We start from the raw sequence: 24,347 nt of genomic DNA, 5'->3' as shown, positions 1-24,347 counted from the left end.
TCATACATTTAAATGTTCTTTTACCTTGCATTGAAACCTATTTAATTATTTAAGCCCTTGTTAACATGACTTTTGACCTGGCGTCTTTCAACTTATGAGGCATCTTACTTTGCTCCCAAGTAACCTCTACACCAGTGTTCATGATCGTATATTACAGCATGCTCAAGATATTGTGCAGAAACCTCTTTCCTGTTACAAGCTCCTGAGAGATCACTGACCACAAAATCAATAGGTGTTATTCTTTCCTTCCAACAGGGAGATCATTGATTACAAAATCAATAGGTGTTATTCTTTCCTTCCAAATAATCCGCATGTCACTTAATATGATCATAGGTCAAATTATTCTACATGTATATATATCATGCAGATACAAAAACATGTATATAAGCTTTGACCTGGTGACCTCAAAATCAAAATGCGTCTTCTTTTCCTCCGATGTTACTACTTTACTGATTTGCATGATCGTAGGTCAATGTCATGTGCCACAGAAAAATTTCTGTAACAAGCCCTCGTGACCTTGACCTTTGACCTGGAGACCTTAAATTCAAATGCTATTTTCCCTTTCTCACAATAAACCACTTCACCAATTTGCATCATCATAAAATGCACAAGACCAATATATTGTGACAAGCCCATGTGACATTTGCCTGCAACTTTTTGACCTCAATATAAATAGGAGTCTACATTTCCTTCCCAGAAACCATCATACCAAAGGTTGAAGATCAAAATATTTTCCAGATTTGTTAGTATTGGCAGGTATAATAACAATTTGCTAGACCAACGATAAATATGCAACACATCAACTTGTCTGGGAAATAATTATCTGTAGTTCTATGAAATTCATCCATAACCCGTTACATGAAATAAACATAGCCATAGGTGGAAGTACTTACATACATACAGATGAAATGTATGTTTTTCCATGTAACCCACAGATTTGTACAATATTCATTAATATACATAAACATGAAAAATATATGTTACAAACAACAAGATGACGCCATTTAAATAAGTGTGCTGGCAGCGGTCTACAGTTGTGAAGGACTATGATGTTTATCCATACACACAGGTATCATTCTGTACCTTTGGAAACAATAAATTAGTATAAATAAGCTGCGATCCATGAAAATGCGGGTATATAAAGTGTTGTCCCAGTTTAGCCTGTGCAGTAGGCACCGGCTAATCAGTGACAACACTTCCTGTTTTATGGTATTTTCTAATTTAAAGAAATTCCCTTCTAAGCATAAATCAAGTTAAAGCAGAAAGTGTCATCTCAGATAAGCCTGTACAGACTTCACACAATATTCTAGGAAGTCACTTTACAAACATGCAGCCTGTACAGACTTCACACAATATTCTAGGAAGTCACTTTACAAACATGCAGTCTGTACAGACTTCACACAATATTCTAGGAAGTCACTTTACAAACATGCAGCCTGTACAGACTTTACACAATATTCTAGGAAGTCACTTTACAAACATGCAGTCTGTACAGACTTCACACAATATTCTAGGAATTCACTTAACAAACATGCAGCCTGTACAGACTTCAAACAATATTCTAGAAAGTCACTTTACAAACATGCATTACCCTTTCCCCCAATAAAAAGCACAGTGAAAATGGCTTTTGCTAACAGCATAAAACCAGAACAGCCTGCGAGTAAAAAACTCGCAATCTGTTCAGGTTTAATGCTGTTTGCTGCTCATCAGTATTTAAGGGTTGGAAATGAAGCCTTTAAAACTTGAATCCAGTAAAAAAGGTCTTTAATAAAATGGAACTTTCTAAAGGATAACAAATGCATCAAAATATGTATCTCAGTGGTAAAGGGTTAAGCCCCTTTTTCCAAGAACGATTCATAACAAAATATATCATGGACTCACATGGATGACGAACAGTTGTAGCAGAACTGCTCCCTTATTTCGACTCCATCATCCCAGCCAATGAACACGGAGGGGATCTTGATATCCTGGCCATCTTAAAAACAATAGAATGTATGTTATGTCAAGCAGTGAAGTTGTATAAAAATATCAAAGTAATTTAAACGGAATATTGTGCTTGTGAATTGTTCCACGATAATTTATCAGTCAAATTACTAGTGTATTGGTTTGGACAATATTAATTTAGTGATTTGTTTACACCTTGAAGCATGCATACATATTGCTTCTGACAAAATATGCTTCACATTAATACTGCATAATACAATTTAACAGAGTTAAGAAAAAAAAATTGATGACTACAATAGCCCTACAGTTATTATATACCAAAAAGAACTTCTATTATACATTTACCTTCATTTATTTTAAACAAAATAACGATAATAACTCGAAGCACACTCTTTATTTGTGTTAAGTGGAACGCGCAAGAATAATAGGTATGATATCCCAATGCCACATCATCAGTGACGCACAAAATCCAAGAACAAAGTAAAACAAAAACATGGCATTTGAGTAGACTCAAAACTTAAGTGAATTTAATTCTGGTATAATTACAAGAGGGCCAATGGCAATATGGTGCTCACCTGAGATCCGAAGCATCTGCTTTGGACAGTTAGTATTCACAAGGTTTCACAATAAACTAAGGAAAACTGCCAAAACAACAGGCAGCAAAGATTAAATGATTACCTAAATATTCTTCAGAGAAACATTCTGACCAAGAGCAATCAATGTTGGCTCATAAATGTAATTTCTAGAGTGGAAATGAGGGGTTTATAAGTTTTGCTGTGCTGACGCATGTGACCCAGATACAAAATAACATAGATATTATTAAAACAAGGCTATTGTCAAGCAATATCGTCCCCTACCGGCTCCACCATTTTCAGAAATTCCACCATTTCCAGATTATTATTTTTTGGTTACCATAGCAACCACAATTTTTTACTTTTAAAGTTATCACAGGATCCAGAAAACCACCATTTTCAGCAGTATTTCTAGTATATTTGTTGCCATAGCAACCATAATTTTTGACGTAGGAACAAAATGAAATGACGTGCATTATGTCCATATTGCCATCTATCCATGTTTCAAGTTTCATGAAAAAATATGAAGAACTTTTAAAGTTATCGCAGGATCAAGAAAAGTGTGACAGACTCACAGATCGCAAACCATAGGTCCCCTCCGGTGAAACCGGTAGGGGACAATAAACATTTTGATCACGTTTAATCAATACTGAATCATAAATATGACCTTAAGAGTAGTAACAAATCTTTTTTCAAAGTTGACCAGGGGATCATTTCTTTGACGCACATAACCAAGATTAAATCTCAACCTATAGATATTGTAAACATAAACATTCACAACAAGTTTCATCAAGATTGAGTGATTAACGTTACTTAGAGCAGTAATGAGGTGTTTCTACGATTTCACCTTGTGACCTAGCCCCTGTGTACTTTACCCCTCAACTGCCGATGCTATTTATCTTACAAGAGCACCTCATAACGAGTGCCAACGCTCAGCTACGGATGCAGTTTTGAATAAATGAAAATATACATCTACATATGAAGTTTCAAAGTTGTAGGTGGAAGCATTTAGATTTTAGAGCAAAATGTCAAGGTTTTAGCACGACGCTGGCGGACAGCAGACGACACAAGGAGCTGGCTATGACAATACCTCCGAAAACAGCCGAGCTAATAAATCAGATACATGTTGGTAAAATACTGCTTAGCAACCAGACTAGCTGTACCTCCACTCATATGTTCAAGATGATTATGGTTGCGGTTGTTGGACACAATGGCCGCTATACTCCAGGCCTGGACATTGCGTACCTGAAAATGGGGATGGTGCAGTTGTAGAATATATGGGAGGATTTTGAGAGTCCAGCTAGACTATAGTATCTGGCCTACTGTATCTGCTGTACATTTCCTTATAAGATTTTATGGTATTCGGCTCATGATCTTGTGCCTGGTGTGGATGTATAGGTGGGAAGAAGACATGGAACAACACAACAATATTTAAGAATATTGAATGACTTAAATGAATTTGTGAACAACTTGTGGATAAGATATATGTTCAATATCTGATATAGCCCAAAATATCCTCTTTCTTCATTACAATTAACAAAACACTACAAAAGCAGCTGCCATATTTGCGAATGTTTAAACAATCCTTGGCCGAATTTCTTTATTCAACCTTGGCACTTAAAAAATTGAGCAGGTGGTTTTGCAAGATTTTTTTCCCCGTTTTTCTTCAAACTTAGTATGAATTATTATACAGAATAACTTTTTGTATGAACTTTAAAAACCAGACCTTTTGTTATGAAATGTTAACATGTTGTTTATTAAGTATTAATGTATTTATCCATTTTGAAGACTAATTTAAGATTTTCGTGGTACGTTCTATTTAAAGATTGTACAACACAAAAAATAAAATGCCAACTTTGTCCTTCTTGTTGCACTAAATGTTTGTTTTGCTCCATATCTGCTGACAAAAACTAACCTGAAATATAGCAGAATGATTTTACATGTATCCTGCAAATGTTAAACAGGTTAACATACACTTAACCCTTTGCATGCTGGGAAATTTTTCGTCTGCTAAAATGTCGTCTGCTGATTTTCTTAAATTAGCATTTTTTTCGATTTTTTTCAAAGAATACTATCAGAATAGCAAACAGTTTGGATCCTAATGAGAAGCCACGTTCTGTGGCGTCTCATCTGGATCCAAACTGTTTGCAAAAGCATTAAAAATTCGGTTCCAGCACTGAAAGATCAGTTAAACAGGTTAACATACACTAAATATATGCTGTCTTCCACTGCAAAAGTTGTGTATGTATACTTGCATTCATGCATTGGTATTAATACTACAATACAAATGAAGTGAAACAAACACAGTGACTGATGAATGTCATTTAAACCAATGTTTTCCTTAAAAGGAAATAATACATTTTAGTCGAGACATTTTTTTCTGTTTCTAACTGTAAACAACAACCAAAGATAGTGATAACATAAAATAAAAGTAAAAAAATTCAGGGCAAAGTTCAGCTCGAATGGTCATTATCTATGGAACGCCATTACTGACTTCATATGACTGTTGTGGTTGTTTGCAGTCCATAAATCATTATTTTCAGTGGAATATACAGTATACTTTGCGCAGTTTTCTTTACGTTCGGTACATTCGTCAATATATGCAGTAGTTAAAGTATATATGCAAAGTAGCAACAACATTATGTTCTGTCCAAACTTCTTGACGCTCTGTACATTCGACATTATGTGTAGTAGTTTTATCATTATGCGCTGTGCAAACGTCTTTACGTTCGGTACATTCGCCATTATGTGAAGCAGTTACATCATTATGTGCAGAAGTAACAACATAACATGCTGTGCAAACTTCTTTCCGTTCGGTACATTCATAATTTGTAGTAGTTTTATCATTATGCGCTGTGCAAACGTCTTTACGTTCGGTACATTCGTAATTACGTGCAGCAGTTACATCATAATGTGCAGTAGTAACAACATTACGTGCTGTTCAAACTTCTTTACGTTCGATACATTCGTCATTATGTGCAATAGTTACATCAATGCGTGCTTTTATAAAAACATTACAGCTACAGTACAGGCAACGTGTACTTTGACAAAAACGCGTGTCCGCGGTGTTCAATTTTCCCGATGGGTGACATTTCGCGGGGGGCGGACACGCTACTGACCACGGTGTTCAGCGAACACCTGAAATCGCCGCAATTGCACGCTATCATTAACTGGAACACCCGTGATCACCGCAATGCCGCGCGGCCATTGATACATGTTATACCTGTCTGCGATGGTCATTCAAGAGTTTTAAATTTACATGTACATGTACAATGTACAAATGAACATAATAAACTTCATGTATGTGCAAATTTATGCGTACTTAAAGTGATATTATGGGCAACTAACAGTATTTGCAATATACAATGTAGGTGTGTATCGTAACCGTTGTTTATTTTTTGTGTTTTCGCTCGATATACACTTGTATTTGTTAATGCAGCATCAACATAATTAAACAATATCCCGAAAAGAAAAATAATCCATTTGAATATCAACCGTACTTTCGTTTTGACAACTTACGACAGAAATGAATTGATGTACGATGCGAGTCTAAATGTAGGTTTCTAGCAGATTCTTTCATACGACACAATGACACAATTTGGTTTTACGGATCATTTCAGCTTAGAAGGATGGGTGAGTCATGTAACATATCGAAAATAATATATATTTTTTATAAACAACCGGTAACAAGATGAGTTGTAGATAATTTCAGATACCACATTCATTATAACTTATTGTTTTCACCCGTTTCTTTTCAGCTCAATTCAACAGTAACAAAATGCCCATCACTTTAAATTCGGACAGCACGTAAAGTCGGAAACGTAAATAAAGCGCTTAGATCATCAAGTCTATTAACTGGTATGGTGTTAAGCAATTCAATCGCCGTTTTTTAACAACACATATCGAGTTATAAAGAAAGTGAGTATTAAATAATTTATTTATTTGCGTCTGCCTGTACTGTCTGAAATAACGTACTGCATCAGTATGCTACGAAATTTAGAAATTGTCAACTGTCGATTGCAACGACTGCAATCGTAAACTGTTGGTTTTTTCTATTCATATTATACACATGTATTTTAACAGATTATATTTTGTGTCTTTCAGGTTTCTTCCATTTCAGCACTGGACTCGTTTGTTGAAATAACGTTCTTTAAGATCTTTGAAAGAAGTTCAAAATTAGTAAATATATCGCACAAATTAGCGCCCCGAGTCGATTGTGACGTACATATTTTCCTACAATAACCGAAGCATTCGTCTTTGCATTAGGATCGAAGTTAGTGTTCGTGTGTCGTATGAATAGATATCGTTGCAGGAATTGAAATAAACCGTTAAACTAAGTTTAGATTCACATCGTACATGTATGGTTTACATGCTAGCGAATTCGGCTGTACAGCCGTTTTAAAATTCAGAATTAAATATCTGGCTTATTTCGCATTTTTCGACACGTTCTTCTTAACTTTTATTTTAATTTATATGAAAGGGATCAATAATTTACGTTTATATTTAATTATTTTATTTTTAGCGAACACGATGAACACCGCGGTAGATATAATGGGTCCGCGGTGATTCTCGGTGTCCACCTTATTGAAAACGGCCCCCGCGAATATTTGATCTGAACACCCATCGCGGGGGTCGTTTGGTAAGCGAACACCGTAAAATGAACACCGCGACGAGTGGCGTTTGTCAAAGTACACGTTGCCTGTACTGTATGTGACTCTCTTTAATTCATTAAGCATAATTATGTGTTCTTAGTTATAGCATTACGTAGACATTATAGACATTTGCAATAAAAGTCATATTTAATGTTTATAAAGTTGTTTGTTTTATATTATATTAATACTTTGACATGTTTGACCTTAAGAATTGCCCAGTACAACATAATTATTAGTCAATGTGTGTAACTGAAGTGTTTGTTTATCTGTTTTGACACTTTGATTAAGCCTCATCCGGGGTGTAAATGCTTGATTGTAATACCCATTAATGGCACGCATCAAACCAGATTATATTTCCTTTCTTTAATTAAAGTTTCCTTCTCAATTAAACCATTGTATTTTATTAAATTAATTATCCCATCTAACATGAACATATAAGTAATGGGGATAATGTAAAATTATAACAATTCAATGAAATTAATAAATCGACTTCAATATTTGACAATGTACTCATAATAAAATAGTAACCTAATAATATTATTTAAAACAAATGCACAAATATTATAAAAAATACTTTATTTATTTCAATTATATATGTTGTAACACAGTTTATAGAACAAGGGCTGTTTGTAAAACATGCATGCCCCCCATATGGGCTGTCCGTTGTAGTGGCAGCCATTGTGAGAATACGATTTTTGTCACTGTGACCTTGACCTTTGACCAAGTGACCTGAAAATCAATAGGGGTCATCTGCGGGTCACGATCAATGAAGTGTCATGATCCTAGGCAAAAGCGTTCTTGAGTTATCATCGGAAAATCATTTTACTATTTCGGGTCACCGTGACCTTGACCTTTGACCTTGTGACCTCAAAATCAATAGGGGTCATCTGCAAGTCATGATCAATCTACCTATGAAGTTTCATGATCCTAGGCGTATGCGTTCTTGAGTTATCATCCGAAAACCATTTTACTATTTCGGGTCACCGTGACCTTGACCTTTGACCTAGTGACCTCAAAATCAATAGGGGTCATCTGCGAGTCATGATCAATCTACCCATAAAGTTTCATGATCCTAGGCGTATGCGTTTTTGAGTTATAATCCGGAAACCATTTTACTATTTCTGGTCACCGTGACCTTGACCTTGGACCTAGTGACCTCAAAATCAAGAGGGGTCATCTGCGAGTCATGATCAATGTACCAATGAAGTTTCATGATCCTAGGCCCAAGCGTTCTTGAGTTATCGTCTGACAACCACCTGGTGGACGGACCGACAGACCGACAGACATGAGCAAAGCAATATACCCCCTCTTCTTCGAAGGGGGGCATAAAAATACATGGTTGGGATTTGACAAAAATCACAATGTCATCTTTCATTGACATACTACTGTAACATTTTATTATTTTCACGTAAAACTTGTGCTGCAAAGACAAAATTATAACCCCAAAACATCTGCTCACAACTAATTTTCAAATATAACAAAAGCAAATGGCACTAAAATCTCATATAAAAATATGAATTGGGGGTGAATTGTCCAAGGAAATCAAATTCTGAGGTTGAATTGTCCAGGGGGTGAATTGTCTTAGGGTGAATAGTCCAAGATTCTGTTTCACACTTGCGGGAAAATTGCGTCATCCGTTGACACGTATAAATGTTCCTAGAAAGACCTATCCACCGAACGAAAAGGCGTAACAACCAAGCATAAAGTCGTTTCTATCAAACGTAACGATATAACCAGTACGCTTAGCGGCGAAAGTACTGAATACAATGGAATTTGCACAGTACAAAATTTTAAAACCACAACGCGTTATGATTTAACTACAGCACATAATGATAAATGTTTCGAACGTAAAGAAGTTTGCACAGCACGTAATTTTGTTACTACTACACATAATGATGTAACTGCTGCATGTAAAGACGAATGTACCAAACGTAAAGACGTTTGCACAGCGCATAATGATAAAACTACTACACATAATGATGTAACTGCTGCATGTAATGACGAAAGTACCGAACGTCAAGACGTTTGCACAGCGCATAATGATAAAACTTCTTCACATAATGTCGAATGTACAGAATGTCAAGAAGTTTGGACAGAACATAATGTTGCTTCTACTCTACGTAATGCTTTAACTACTGGATATAGTGACGAATGTACCGAACGTAAAGAAAATTGCACAAAGCATACTGTATATTTCACTGAAAATAATCATAAATGTACTGCAAACAACGACAACAGTCATATGAAGGCAGTAATGGCGTTCCATAATTATCTGCTCGGGTACACCATGTACTTAGATTTACCCGGGTACTCTGAAGTATACTTACCTGTTAGGTTAATATACTAGAAAGTACCTGGGAATTCTAGGGATAAATTTGTCGTTGTCGGCTTTTTCCCTAATGTATAATGTCCATATTTATGTCAATATTTTGTAAAATGGCCTTTATGTTTAATTGAAACTCATTCTAAAAAAAGAATGTTGAGGCAGGTTTTGTTAAAAAAGAATTATGTCTCGTATACTGTGGCGAGTTAAACGACATTTTTTTGGCAGGAAAAAAACTCGGGTACAGTCTAAGTTGGTCGCGTACGTTTAAGTATTTTGACCTTACCCGGGGTACATTTAAGTATACATAAGAGTACCTGGGGTACATTTCCATAGTACCCAAGCCAACAATTAGCACTTGAGACAAAGTTTACTGACCACTTTACAAAGCAAGAACCAATACCAAGTCCCTATTGAATTATCTAAAAGTAAATATCTTTGATTGTTATGCCTTAGTCATTCATACTTCAAATCAGAACAAACAATAAAATACAATACAAACAAGAGATGTGTTTGTCGGAAACACAATGCCCCCTATTGCGCCACTTTGAAATAAAATTTCAATATATCATTCGGCAGGTTTAAATTATCTCTCTTTTAAAGTTTATTACTTCCCTTGGATTGCATTTTTTACTTTTGACCATGAAGTTTTTTATTGCACTAGGTAAATTTAAGATAAACAGTTTTAAGATTAATGAGTAACAAAAACTACATGTATTAAAATGCTTTTTGTGTGACATTGTATTACAAATTATTATCTAAAATATAAATTAAAATTCATTTCATATTAATACTTCTAAGTTAAACCTGTGATTGGTGTATTAAAACTATGCTGGAATGTTGCATGAAATGTTGCATTTAACACACAAATAGACAATTTTTTTAGTGTTCAGCAAACTAACAACAGACTGAAAATCTTCTCTCGAGCTCCCTTTATTTGTGTTTTCAAAATATGGATGACAGATATTTGTTTCACTCAAATTGTATTGTGAGCCATGTTCCAAGAAAACTGGCCTTAATGCATGTGCTTGAAGTGTTATCACAGACTAAAAGTGTAATCAGTGACAAAACTTGATTTTCGTATAAAAAAATACATACATTTAAAAAAAAAAGATGAAAGTGTCATCTGTGGTAAGCCTGTGTGAATGGCACAGGCTAATCTGGGACGACACTTTACACACATGCATTAAACCAAGTTATCCCAGAGCAAGGTTAATTGTGTGGAAGGTGAAGGGCAAGTGAGGGGCGTTGCATCGCCTACCCCCGCCCATCGATATTAATCCATTCCTGTTGGCATCGTGCCCGTTGTTATAGACAATCGCCACCCTATAGCCGACTCTCTGGACATTCGCCACCTGCAAAAGCCGCTACCTTCTTAGGGTCATCATTATCCAGGGTTGTGAAACTACTTCAGGGAAGGCAAAAACCTGACCACTTTACTGGGCTCACTAATTATCTTTAATGTTAAAGAGATGCAGCAAAATAAAAATAAAACTTTAAAACTATTCTGTTACTGAGATGTTTTCCATTCATAAGTATAAGCAAACTAGCGGCTACCCCCTCCCTCCCATGTAAACAACTTTTCAATGGAGACTACTGATACAAAAAAGTTAAACTTTACAATAACAAATGTTATGACTATGCATTTTCACCTGCAGAAGAATACCACGTGAAAATTTGTCAATAAATATTTAATTTCATGCATTATCTAAAACAAGGGCTGTTTGTAAAACATGCATGCCCCCCATATGGGCTCTACGTTGTAGTGACAGCCATTGTGTGAATATGTTTTTTGTCACTGTGACCTTGACCTTTGACCTAGTGACCTGAAAAATCAATAGGGGTCATCTGCCAGTCATGATCAATGTACCTATGAAATTTCATGATCCTAGCCATAAGCGTTCTTGAGTTATCATCCGGACACCATTTTACTATTTCGGGTCACCGTGACCTTGACCTTTGACCTAGTGACCTGAAAATCAATAGGGGTCATCTGCGAGTCATGATCAATCTACCAATCAAGTTTCATGATCCTAGGCCTAAGCGTTCTTGAGTTATCATCCGGAAACCATTTTACTATTTCAGGTCACTGTGACCTTGACCTTTGACCTAGTGACCTGAAAATCAATAGGGGTCATCTGTGAGTCATGATCAATCTACCCATGAAGTTTCTTGATCCTAGGCATAAGCGTTCTTGAGTTATCATCCGGACACCATTTTACTATTTCGGGTCACCGTGACCTGGACCTTTGACCTAGTGACCTCATCTGGGGTCATCTGCGAGTCATGATCAATGTACCTATAAAGTTTCATGATCCTACCCCAAGCGTTCTTGAGTTATCATCTGAAAACCACCTGGTGGACGGACCGACAGACCGACCGACAGACCAACATGAGCAAAGCAATATACCCCCTCTTCTTCGAAGGGGGGCATAAATATGTCCCTGAATCTCCAGCAATCTAGTTCAGAGGAAAAGCAAACTACCAGGCATCACACAATAAAGCCTCATAAATGAAAAGGCCTTAAACTTCCTTCTTAAATACATACACATTGGTCAGCAAGTGGCTCATTCTTATCAATATTAATAATAACAAGGGCTGTTTGTAAAACATGCATGCCCCCCATATGGGCTGTCCGTTGTAGTGGCAGCCATTGTGTGAATACGATTTTTGTCACTGTGACCTTGAACTTTGACCTAGTGACCTGAAAATCAATAGGGGTCATCTGCGTGTCACGATCAATGTACCTATGAAGTGTCATGATCCTAGGCAAAAGCGTTCTTGAGTTATCATCGGAAAATCATTTTACTATTTCGGGTCACCGTGACCTTGACCTTTGACCTAGTGACCTCAAAATCCATAGGGGTCATCTGCGAGTCATGATCAATCTACCCATGAAGTTTCATGATCCTAGGCGTATGTGTTCTTGAGTTATCATCCGGAAACCATTTTACTATTTCAGGTCACCGTGAACTTGACCTTTGACCTAGTGACCTCAAAATCAATAGGGGTCATCTGCAAGTCATGATCAATCTACCCATGAAGTTTCTTGATCCTAGGCATATGCGTTCTTGAGTTATCATTCAAAAAACATTTTACTATTTCGGGTCACCGTGACCTTGACCTTTGACCTAGTGACCTCAAAATCAATAGGGGTCATCTGCGAGTCATGATCAATGTACCTATGAAGTTTCATGATCCTAGGCCCAAGCGTTCTTGAGTTATCGTCTGACAACCACCTGGTGGACGGACTGACCGACAGACAGACCGACATGAGCAAAGCAATATACCCCCTCTTCTTTGAAGGGGGCATAACAAACTTACGGTACTTGATTCTCCCCTGTTATTTCATTCTTCAGTTTTACAATTTATGAATACAATTTTAAGTAGCCACAAATGTAAAACAATTTTTTTACTCATTCTCAAAAATGTGAGCCAACATTTTTGCCACAAGACTTTCCCATACTTAGGAAAACCACTGCAGTGGTAACATAATGTCAACAGTAACTTCAGCTTTAGAAAGTCCTTACCTTTTCAACGAAAGTGCAGTTGTCCCTCATGATGAGGGCTATCCAGTTCATCGTTTGATTGTTGGGGAGGGGTGGGGGTGGCTGTACAGGCGAGCAGGCATCCGCTGGACTCACTACATAAACATAGCCCTGCAAGGAAAGCAAATGTCCAAGGATTTAAATGAGCCAGTGGTTGTTTTTGCGCCATTTTGGGAATGGGTCCGGTCCCTTTGGATTTGGAAAATGCACGTCATTTTGACTAAATTTGGTTGATAAGTGTTGTTGTTTCTGCAAAAAGTATTCCAAATTGAGAATTAAAGTGTTTTCAGTATTGTATCTACTAAGGATGAACTTATAATTTATAGCTGAATGGGAAATGAACAAAATAGTGAGATAAACAAAATATTTTTATAGAAACCTTAAATTGAGAATTTTAAGTTCCCATTTGAGAAAAATATATAATTTTTTTCAATTGGGATTGTGGCTGAATAACAGACTTGATTTAAAATTTAAAAAACCACTGTGAGCAGAATCCCTAAAACCCTCTGGGGTGTGGTTTAACCCTTTCCCACATACATATATAGCAGCAAAGTGAAAATGGCTATGTGCAAACAGCATAAAACCAGAACAGCCTGGGAGTAACTCGCAGTCTGTTCAGGTTTTATGCTGTTTGCTGCTTATCAATATCTACGAGTTGGAAATGAAGCCTTAAAATCTTGAATCTAGTAAGAAAGATCTTCAATTAAATATAACTTTTTAAGGGACTACAAATGCCTGAAAATACATATCTAAGTGCTATAGGGTTAAGAACCACCTCAGAAGAGGAAAAGGCCCTCATCCCCTTACAGGTTTCAATTAAACTCTTCATTTGTACATAATTCCAGCAAAGATTTATTTTGACATTAAAAAGTAGGAAAAAAAAAAGAGTAAATGAGGAGAAATCACACTCCTGAACACTGCACTAGTCAATTTTGAAACTTGCGGACACCCACTTTCGGCTGGATTGATTTGGGGCTGTAAATTTATATTGATCGTTAATAATGAAATAATAACTTGGGCTTGCTTGTTCTACCAGCTAATTTTGGTGACAGATGTTAATTAATTGGCAGTTTTAACAACTACCATGACTTTGGAAAAGCCATTTTAATGAATATAAAAAGACAACTTTTGAAATTACTTAATTGTAATATAAGCAATAGCTTTTATTTTAAAAACAAAGTAAAAAAATTGGTTCCAAAAACTAAAGCAAAAAAACAACAATTTTTTTTTCCAATCTGGAAATAGGAAGTCCCAGGTTAGATCCTCTAACTGTATCCAACTGTAAAGTTTTGACTCAAGAACTTTCTTAAGAAAGCCAGGATTCAAAATTACCCAACGTCTCAAAATAATGAGGGGTCAAACTAAAAATGATAATCGTCAAAATACTGAAGAAACTTTTAATGTTCCTTGCTGCATGTTTAAGGCTTTTTAATAACTTATTTATCATAATAATGAATAAAACATCTTCACAAAAGCTTTATTATTTCCATAAATGTTCATTTGTGGTCCTTTTTCAAGTTGGATTGTGGAAAACAAATGCGTCTGCTACTTTATTGCAGGAGGCAAAAATGAAAAAATTGCAACTTGCTTGCATCAAAATGCAGGATTCTGCTTCAATTGAAATCACTGACAGTATGATAATCACTGTGTATGCTTTAGTTTATGACACAATCAAGCAGAGTTTTTAACACAGGGCTTTTTTATTCTTAACCCTTTGCATGCTGGGAAATTTGTCGTCTGCTAAAATGTTGTCTGCTGAATTTATAAAATTCGCATTTTCTTTGATTTTTTTCAAAGAATACTATCAGAATAGCAAACAGTTTGGATCCTGATGAGACGCCACGTTCTGTGGCGTCTCATCTGGATCCAAACTGTTTGCAAAGGCCTTAAAAATTTGGTTCCCGCATTGTAAGGGTTAAGCAGTAGTAAAATATATTCCTCTCTACATCCATTCCTGAACTTTCTTTGAATTCATGCAGTTTTCATTCAAAATGAAACTCACCCCAAGAAAGTTAATTGCCCTTTATTAGTTTCACCATGTTAGCGTTATCCCAAAATTTAGTTTTCAAAGTTATTTCTTTCACTATTTGATGGTTTGGCCAACTACCACCAAGCATAGTAAAAAAATATAACTTACCTTTAAAATTGATGATACAGCCATGCACAATTTCTTGTGGAACAATTATACCATTTCTTGAGAAACTATTACATCAATAATGGCTACTATACCTTAACTCCTTCTCTTCCAATCTCAGGTCCAAAGGAAGACATCATGTCGAAATAGGACTCCATGGTGTCATTTCCTCTTCTCTAGAAAAAAAGAGGGGATAAAAATGTGATTAAATTAATAAAGTGGCCAATTTCTGGATTTTTCTCTTGAAAAAATGGACCAAATTAGGATTCTTTATCATCAAGTATTGACACATCAGGCCAATAATTCAAATAAGGAGAACTAAATCATATAAATTACAGTTATATGGTTTGTTTGATGTTAATGAAATAAAATTGAGATATAATAATCAAAAGACACTTCTTTCTAAAAAAAATAAAATGAAATTGGGATTTTTTTATTTTTCAGTTTGGGATCAGGTCTGATTGCTTTGGACTTTACTGACTTTTTTAAGTAGCTGAAAAAAAATTGGAGTGGACTCAATGGCAAATGAAAAATGTTCAATTATATTATTTTGATAGTTACACAAATGATACTTTATTAAATGTACAATGTATATTTATCAAAAGTTCTAAACTGTCAACCTGTGTTATTCTTGAAAGAGTCCAGCTCAAAATCTAACATGCCTCCACAATCGGGCATAAATTAAGTATATTGCTATGTTACATTTCGTTATACACACACATTTTGTTTGATGATTGGTCAATGAAAGGATAATCTATATTTTTCTGAACCAAATGTTTTATTTGTCTGTTAAAAAATTATGTGTACTTTCTTTACAGAATTGCTAAAAAATTAAGGAGTCATTATGCCAATATGTAAAAAGATAGCTTAACCTCTTGCATGCTGGGAAATTTGTCGTCTGCTAAAATGTTGTCTGCTGAATTTCTAAAATTAGCATTTTCTTCATTTTTTTTTCAAAGAATACTATCAGGATAGCAAACAGTTTGGATCCTGATGAGACGCCACAAAACGTGGCATCTCATCTTGATCCAAACTGTTTGCAAAGGCCTTTAAAATTCGGTTCCAGCGCTGAAAGGGTTAAAGGTAAGAGCGATAATACAACTTACTACGAAGATATCTGCATTGATCAGCAACACCAGATTTAACAGAACCCCAATCTGGTAATAATCCATTTTGCCTGTCCTGAAAAAGAAGATTTTGGAATTGAGAAAAAAGGCGAAACAAGACAGCTATTATGGTTCAATTATTTAAAGTTAGTACAACACAAGACCTGTATTTGTGAAACCCGATGCCCCTTACTGACCTTTGAATCCGCACAGCAGCTATTTTAGAGACAGTTGACAGTCCATGGCCCAAAATTGCGCCACAAATCAATGGACCAGAAAAAAACTCACGATTCATGTGCAAGTCATGCAGATAGAATCACAAACCCAAAATCAGCTGAATATCTAAAAGCCTTTCGTAAAAAAAATCAGGAAAACAGTTAGTATAGAAAGTATCAAGTCCAATGCCGAAAACTTTGCAAAAATCAATGGACTGGAACAAAACTCACAATTCATCTGTAAGTCATGTAGGTAGACTAACCCACCAAATATAATAACAAAATCTTAAAGCCTTACGTAAAAAGTCCAGAAAATGGAATGCCAGATGGACGTACATTGTACAGACGGACAGTTAGACTGCTAAATGCCACCTTAGGAGGTTGTTAAAAATTCAAAAGCCTTTATGGTTGAACAGATGTGGGTATGAATGCCAAAGTAAACTGATAAAAATACACATGTTTTCAAGTAATAACCTTGACAATTTCATTAAATATTTAACTACAGTTATATTGAATGTTTTTTAAATTAAATACTGTTTAAAAAAAAACAGTGGCCAATCTGAAACATTTGTCAGTAAGTTTATGCATTCATTCAAGGATGTTAACTTTCACTTCTCAATCAAATAATTAGATTATACCCAAAAAATATATAACAAACTTACATCATCAATGTTCAGTTAAGTTAACAAATACAAAAACATGCATGTGTTATATGTTAATCTATATTTAAATGTGTATTCTTGGACATAACAACGAAAACTGCCTTTAAATCGGCAATGTTTTGACAAAATACTGTTTCATGTACAATTTTCTCATAGTATTGGCCTTTCTGAATAGTTGCTAAGATTTGTTACTTTGCGCATGTGCTTGTTCTAAAAAAAGTAACTGAATGGAAAAATGAAACTCTTACTCATGTTGTTCTTAAAATATTTATACATTTTATTCAAAAATATGCGGAATATAAAACATTTGATGAAGCTACTAATAATCTATTAACAAACTAACATAATTGTGATAAGTAATAAAAAATCATAGCAATAAACATGACCATGGAATAAACATAACCTACTTACCAACAAACACCCGAAATCATGAGGATGATTGTCGTAATAGTCAAATAAAATACAACTTCAACAAATTGAAAAAACATTAACTTTTCAGCACTTCTTGAAGGTTGTTTGTTAAAGGGACGATACTATGGGGAGGGCCAATACTATGAAAGTAAGGGATAATTGATTAATAGACACAATAGTCAAAACATGTTTGATGTTCATAATCCCAAAAATAGGTGGCGGCACGAATAACCCAAATCTACATAAAAATAATTTTACATCACGTTTGTGTGATGGGCATTTTTTGGGCACTATTGTTTTGTTTTTAATGTTTCAAATTATTATACTCGTGACAATAGGTAATTTCCCAATAAAAATTCTTTAAATAAAATAAATGTTACACACCACTTACTAGTTAATCTCCCGAAATATCTCCAAATCTACACCATTTTAAACTAATTCAATTAAGCTTCTTTTGTAATAAATTTTGAGACAAATATATATTGTTTCCTGTGGTTGCTATAGAATTGTGTCGAAAAGACCAACAAATGTCTAAAAAAAACTAAAACTAGGAGCTAAATTACGGTACGTAGTAAAACATAGAAAAGCCAAAAACCACGTACTGAAAGCGCAGTGTCATTATCAAAAAAGAACTGTAAAATGTAAGTACTGCAATAATCAGATGACCAGTTAAATTTTCAATTAAAGAATAACATGAAACTTTTTAATGAATTCACAGTGCCCCAGATAAGCTGGGTATCTTTGTCATTCACCCTAGTATTAAATTGTTTACAATATCATGCAAATTGGTAACTCAACCAAATCGACTTTATACGCAAATTTGTCAAATTCGATCAAGAATGCTTTTTCTCTTTAGAATTATAAGCGTAATGCGGCGACGCTTTTATTCAGAAAGCGCCTGGATGACGGAGCAGGAAAACAGTCAAAGCTATTTAAACGCTGTGCGGACTAGATTTCACAGTTAAATAAAGCGTCTGACCAAATTTTTCAAACATGCGTTTTCAATCTGACTTAATTCGTCCTTCACTGCCCATGCATGTGCAAATCGTCTGTACTTTCAGATTATATTACGATGTGAAATAAAAATGTCTAAGGTGGATATTCGCACAGTCCACAAATACAAAAGACTTTGTACGGCTGATCCGCACCTGGACAGGTTCAAAATGTAAATGCGCCATGTGTGAGTAACCTGATTCTCACATTTTTTGGTTGCTTGCTTGTTTTTTTTGCTGTCCTGCTTATATTATTTATTTATCTGTCAGTTAACCCCTTGTTTATTATCCTTGTATACAGTGTATATGAGTTTCTTGTGTGTTTAAAAAAAATAAAAATAAAAATAAACAAGGGACAAAATTGTCACAAAACCAGGTTTTCATTGTGAAAAAAAATCTGATAAAGGGAGAAAACTCAAACTGAACTTTTGAAATGAACAAACAAAATTAACCCCCTTTGTAAGTTTGTTTTAAAAAAATCTATTTATAGTCGTGGCGACCTTGATATTGGAGATATTGACGTTATTCTTTCGTGCAACACACCGTCCCATGATGGTGAACAAATATGCCAAATGATTTTAAAATCTCACAATGAATGACATAGTTATGGCCAGGACAAGCTCATTTATGGCAATTTTTGACCTTTGAACTCAAAGTGTGACCTTGAACTTCGCGCGACACACCGTCCAATGATGGCAGTGCCTTCCCCAGGAATTTGTTCAGGCGCCCCGGGGTGGGTTCGGGAGGGGTGTCCCCTCCCTACGTTGATTTTTTTTTAATTTAACGTGTCAATTCACGTTCTGTGGTGCGTTATAACTCAAAGAAAAACAGCGTCAAAAGACGTCATTTGGTGCGCTATGACTCTTCAAAAAAATCCCCCAGTCATTTAAAAATATATTTTTTTATATTGTTTAATTGTTTTAAAACTTTTCCGCACAGATAGTAAAATCCCGACTCGAACGATTCCCCAATACATCCGTTTCAACCCGACTCTATTACTGTATACTTACTATTTTTCAAGTTTCTATTTATAACCCGATAATCCCGTTTATTCCGTTTTTATCAATCTCTTTCTGGTTAATATTTACGATAAAAGCTTTCAGTTATTTCTTTAACACAAACCTTGCCATTTTTTAAGTGACTATTTATAGATTTGATGAAATATTGCCTCTGAATATGCGTCAATCCCCTGACCTGTTGTGTGCTTGTTAAAACGCTCAATACACGCCATTTGTATGCAATAGACGCGACGTTGTACATGCTGCATAATTTTCGCGCTCTTTTTAATTGAGAAAAAGATTCGACACAAAATAAATTTGCACTGCTAATTTGAAGCAAAAATATTTAACGTTGCGGTATCATTTACATTCTGAAGTGTGTTTTGGATTAAAAACACGTTAACATCGACTTACGGTAATGGGTTTCGGATTACAAATTTAATTATTCCCATTTGACATTTCAACAAATATTAACCGTTGCGTTATAAATTCAACGATAATTTGTTAACACACTTTACGACTCGAATAAATGTTTTGACGGAATTATGCATGAAATTCACGTTGTCCACGAGGATCACGGTCGGTTGCCATCATCAGTCTTCTAACTATCGATTATCGGACGAAACATTTACAAGTGTGCGTAATTAATTCAACGAAAATTTGTTAAAGCGCTTTACGTGTCGAATAAATGTCAGAAAAACGAGGTGAATCAGTTCTATAAATGGACATGTTGAAATATACATGTACTGGAATTAAATAAATTGTTATCACATAATTGCAACCGCTATAATAATTAATTGTTTACCACTTGCAATTAATTTCTCGTATTAATTATGAGTCATAGGTAACACTTGTTTACAGTAAAAAGGTGTGATGATGATGCCCGAAACCGTCTTTAATGTTCTGTACTGTACTAATTACCGGTTTTATATTACTCAAATGGTACAACTACTTGCTAATCAAGCTGCGATAAACTCTTACTTCATGCCCGACGTCAATCAAAAATAATGGTCGATAGTTAACCCCGCCCTCATAAGCATTCGTGTAACCGATTGGACGATGAACTTCACAGTTTGACGACTGGAAAGTTAACAGATACATCCTTGTCAGCATTTAAATGACCGTGTAATGTGGCTAGAATAATCGATACGCGCGTCATGCTATTCTCTTATCAGTGGATTATCCATTACCACATGTGGTGTTTATGGCGATTACTTGTGAAAGTAGGTACCGAGTGCTCTTTTAAAACAGGGAATATTGATACACTGATAGGGAAACCTTGATTTTTTTTGGACAATCTCCACTTTCTTTTACTGAAGAATACACTGATCGGAAAATTTCAAGCGCCCCGGGGACTCTGATTTCGAAATTCAAGCGCCCCGGCAAGGGGCGCTTAAATGGCCTGGGGAAGACCCTGGATGGTGAACAAATGTGCCAAATGATTTTAAAATCTGACAATGAACGACATAGTTATGGCCCGGACAAGCTTGTTCCGCCCGCCCGCCAGCCAGCCAGCCCGCATTTGCCAATCTAATAACCAGTTTTTTCCTTCGGAAAACCTGGTTAATAAAAATAAACTTGCATATATGTGTACAGCGATTTTCCTTGTCCAATTGGGAAAAGTACCCGTACCGGTCCAATTGGGAAAAATTGAGTCGCGAAAACCTCAAAATTGGGAAAAATAGAGTCTTGAAATCCTTAAATTGGGAAAAACACGTCATGAAGTTTGGGTCTTATTGAAAACATCATACAGTTCAAACTTAATTGAACATACCCATTAAAATAACCATTTGCAGGCATGCCTTAATGACCATTACTTAAAGTAATAAAGTTGATATAAATAACAAAATATTATATAGAAGACACAAAATCATTTACTAGTTGTTTTAATCTCTTATAAAGCAATGTCTCTCTCTTTCTTTTTTTTGAAAATTTCAACAATCTTTGATGTTTGATCATCACTCAGTTGCTGGCATCCCTCTCTGCACAGCATCATTAGAGCTGTTAATGTGTCCTGTGATAGACGGTTCCGATTGGTCGTGCAAAGATTGTTCATTAGACTGAACAACCTTTCCACAGAGGCAGTGCTGGAGGGCATTTCATGATTTCAAACTACGATAAGGTTTCAAACCGACGTCAAACAGTACGCTGGCTGCCTGTCAAAAGAACCGCAAACAGTAACGACTCTATTGATTGAACGCGCTGAATAATAAAACCCGATATTAATCGAGCGCGTGGTTACACACATTTATACGATTTTCTTTGTTCGCTCGCCGAAAGTTGGGTTTTGTTACGAAACTTTCGATCGTTTTGAGAAAAAATTTGGACGCTGATTGGGATTTTTTCAGATGCTGATTGGGAGATTTGAGGTCTAAGAAAAGCCCTGATAACATATTTTTTAATTATGAACTATATAAAAACAGCCCCAATATAGTTCTTAGGTATATTTTCCTTTGTCATATCTATGTGTAACTGACAATATATTATGCTTTTAATGAACATTTTTACTAAATTTAGTGTTTTATATGCTCTAAATATGTCCTTGTAGTATAAATGCTTATATAATATGCTTAATCTTTCTTTCAGCTCAATATACACTTGTTATATATATACAATTGTTTTGTCTGGAAATAAGCTATGAGCTAATGTTTATTGTTATTCACATCCGACGTTAAATAAAGATTCTTGTATCTAAAGATTCTTGTATCTTGTCTAAGAGTGGTCGAAAGACATTCTGATTGTTGCCCCAAAATATCAGTTGATCGCTAACTTTTTCGAACCAAGAAAGCAAGAGCCAATAAGTGCCGAAATTATGATCAGTTAGTTTTGTATTTGCTCAATCTAAAATTTATATTAGAAGTCTTACAGTCGAACTTATAATTTACATTATAAACAATGGCACCGCAAACGTTTAAGCGAGTTTTAATTAAGAGCTAATTATTTAACATATTTAATTACAAACCAACACGCGCTATGTCATCAAAATCATTACATGTAGTGTTAATTAAATTTTCTTACAGTTACAAAAAACGGTGATGTAAATACGAACAATTAATACGTCAGTTCTCAATGTATGGAAAACAGATATTGAAAATTTATATAATGCAGGAGATCATTTTATTGATGTCCCAAATGGGCTAAATCAAGAAAGAATGTAAGTTCAAGTGGAAATTTAACGGCATAAAAAGGAATTGAGGTAAGGAGTTAATATAATCCGTATTGAATAAGAACACCAATAATAACAACATAATAGAAAGTAGGTCACACAACTGAAATCGGAACACCCTGACGTTCTGACCTGCAAACCTTGTTATCAAAAACGTTTCATTTTAACAGCGTTTCTCAACAATTTAACAACATAAATGATAAACACTTACATTAAAGTATGGTACCGAGACGGTACTCACAACATTTTGTAATAAAATATTTAGAAACTTGTGTTTGTTTGTCAACAAATATTGCATAAATGGCCGTCTTGTGACATATTTGCTGTTCTGACAACAAAATATTATATCGGTTAAAATTACTAACAGAAATGGTTAAAACGGCCATGAAATTCGTTAAAACGGTCCCACGTTTTTTGAATGGAGTAAATATCCTAACTTTCGATAATAACGTTTTTTGATAATAACGAATCCATTTGCGCAATTTAAACGGCCATAACGATTTAAACGGACACAATAATATCATAATAAAACAAATAATTTATCTCATATATATAAAAACAAGTTTGTTTGTATAAGTCCCTGTTTTTCTGGAAGGCGAGCATAAGTTTACATTATATCAGGGACCTAGGTATCTGAATATATACATGTACTGATTCTGACTCTTAGTTTGATAGACGGCTATCTATTATATCAGGGACCTAGGTATCTGAATATAAACATGTACTGATTCTGACTCTTAGTTTGATAGACGGCTATCTGATAGGTTTTGTGTACTGTACTGCATAAATGTATATAACAATGCGAAAATAATGAACATCGTTTCGATTTTAACCAGTCGCACATTGGCTGTCTTGAATTCCTCCACGAGAAAGGACAATGGGAGTTGCTCTTTCTGTACAGTCCTACGCTGGAGAAAGTGTGTGTGTGGGGGGGGGGGACCTAGCCACGTCATTAGATGTCGACTAGTGATCCTCTCTGCAGGGTGCAGAATCTGCTTATGACAATATAAAATACACCAGAATTACTGTATCTTATACGCATGTGTTCTTGTTCAAAAATTTATTTTAAATGCATTCATTTACACGGCTATACATCAGGCAACTTGAAATTTTGTCACCGATTTCTGACGTATTCCAAGATGTATTCTTATTCTTTGGGTTGATTACATTAATTACATTTAAACCTTTCCCACTTAGAAACAAAGTGAAAATGGCAGTCCGCACAGGCTAATCAGGGACGACACTTTCCGCTTTAATGATTTTTTTTGTTTAAATAAAGTCTCTTCTTAGCAAAAATCTAGTTTGGGCGGAAATTGTCGTCCCTGATTAGCCAGTGCAGACTACACAGGCTACTCTGGGACGACACTTTAAGAACATGCATTAAACCCTCTTTTCACAAAGCACGGCCCATTTGGTTGAAACAAAAATGCAGACACAAGTGCAATCTGACATTGCAAACCTTTCGGACATATACAGATAAATCAGTGATATAAATTGTTTCAGGCATAAGTTGTGGAAAGTGTCAGCTGCATTTGTATGCAAACGTCTTGAATGGTGCACTGGAGAATTTCTAGATTTCTTTTTGGTGCGTTTCTTAATAAGTTTAAAATTTAATCAATAATTT

At 35.3% G+C, this 24,347-nt stretch overlaps 1 protein-coding gene across 2 annotated transcripts in view; it reads right to left on the bottom strand.

Moving 5' to 3' along the window:
• LOC127834208 (E3 ubiquitin-protein ligase RNF13-like) overlaps nt 1-23,078 on the bottom strand; it is a 31,151-nt gene extending 8,073 nt beyond the window's left edge. The window contains exons 1-6 of one of the 2 annotated variants that reach the window (XM_052359860.1): nt 22,935-23,078; nt 16,280-16,355; nt 15,269-15,349; nt 13,022-13,150; nt 10,753-10,846; nt 1,882-1,975 (exon numbers count right to left, since the gene is read on the bottom strand). In XM_052359860.1, the coding sequence (XP_052215820.1) occupies nt 1,882-1,975; nt 10,753-10,846; nt 13,022-13,150; nt 15,269-15,349; nt 16,280-16,355; nt 22,935-22,936 (476 nt within the window). In that variant the 5' untranslated portion in view covers nt 22,937-23,078. Of the gene's footprint in view, nt 1-1,881; nt 1,976-3,679; nt 3,762-10,752; nt 10,847-13,021; nt 13,151-15,268; nt 15,350-16,279; nt 16,356-22,934 lie in introns of both variants that reach the window. The other variant, XM_052359863.1, reaches the window with a different exon arrangement.
• Nucleotides 23,079-24,347: the final 1,269 nt, after the last annotated feature.

This window comes from Dreissena polymorpha, chromosome 6, assembly GCF_020536995.1.
Source record: "Dreissena polymorpha isolate Duluth1 chromosome 6, UMN_Dpol_1.0, whole genome shotgun sequence".
Lineage (NCBI taxonomy): Eukaryota > Metazoa > Mollusca > Bivalvia > Myida > Dreissenidae > Dreissena > Dreissena polymorpha.
This window is presented reverse-complemented; position numbering and strand designations above follow the sequence as displayed.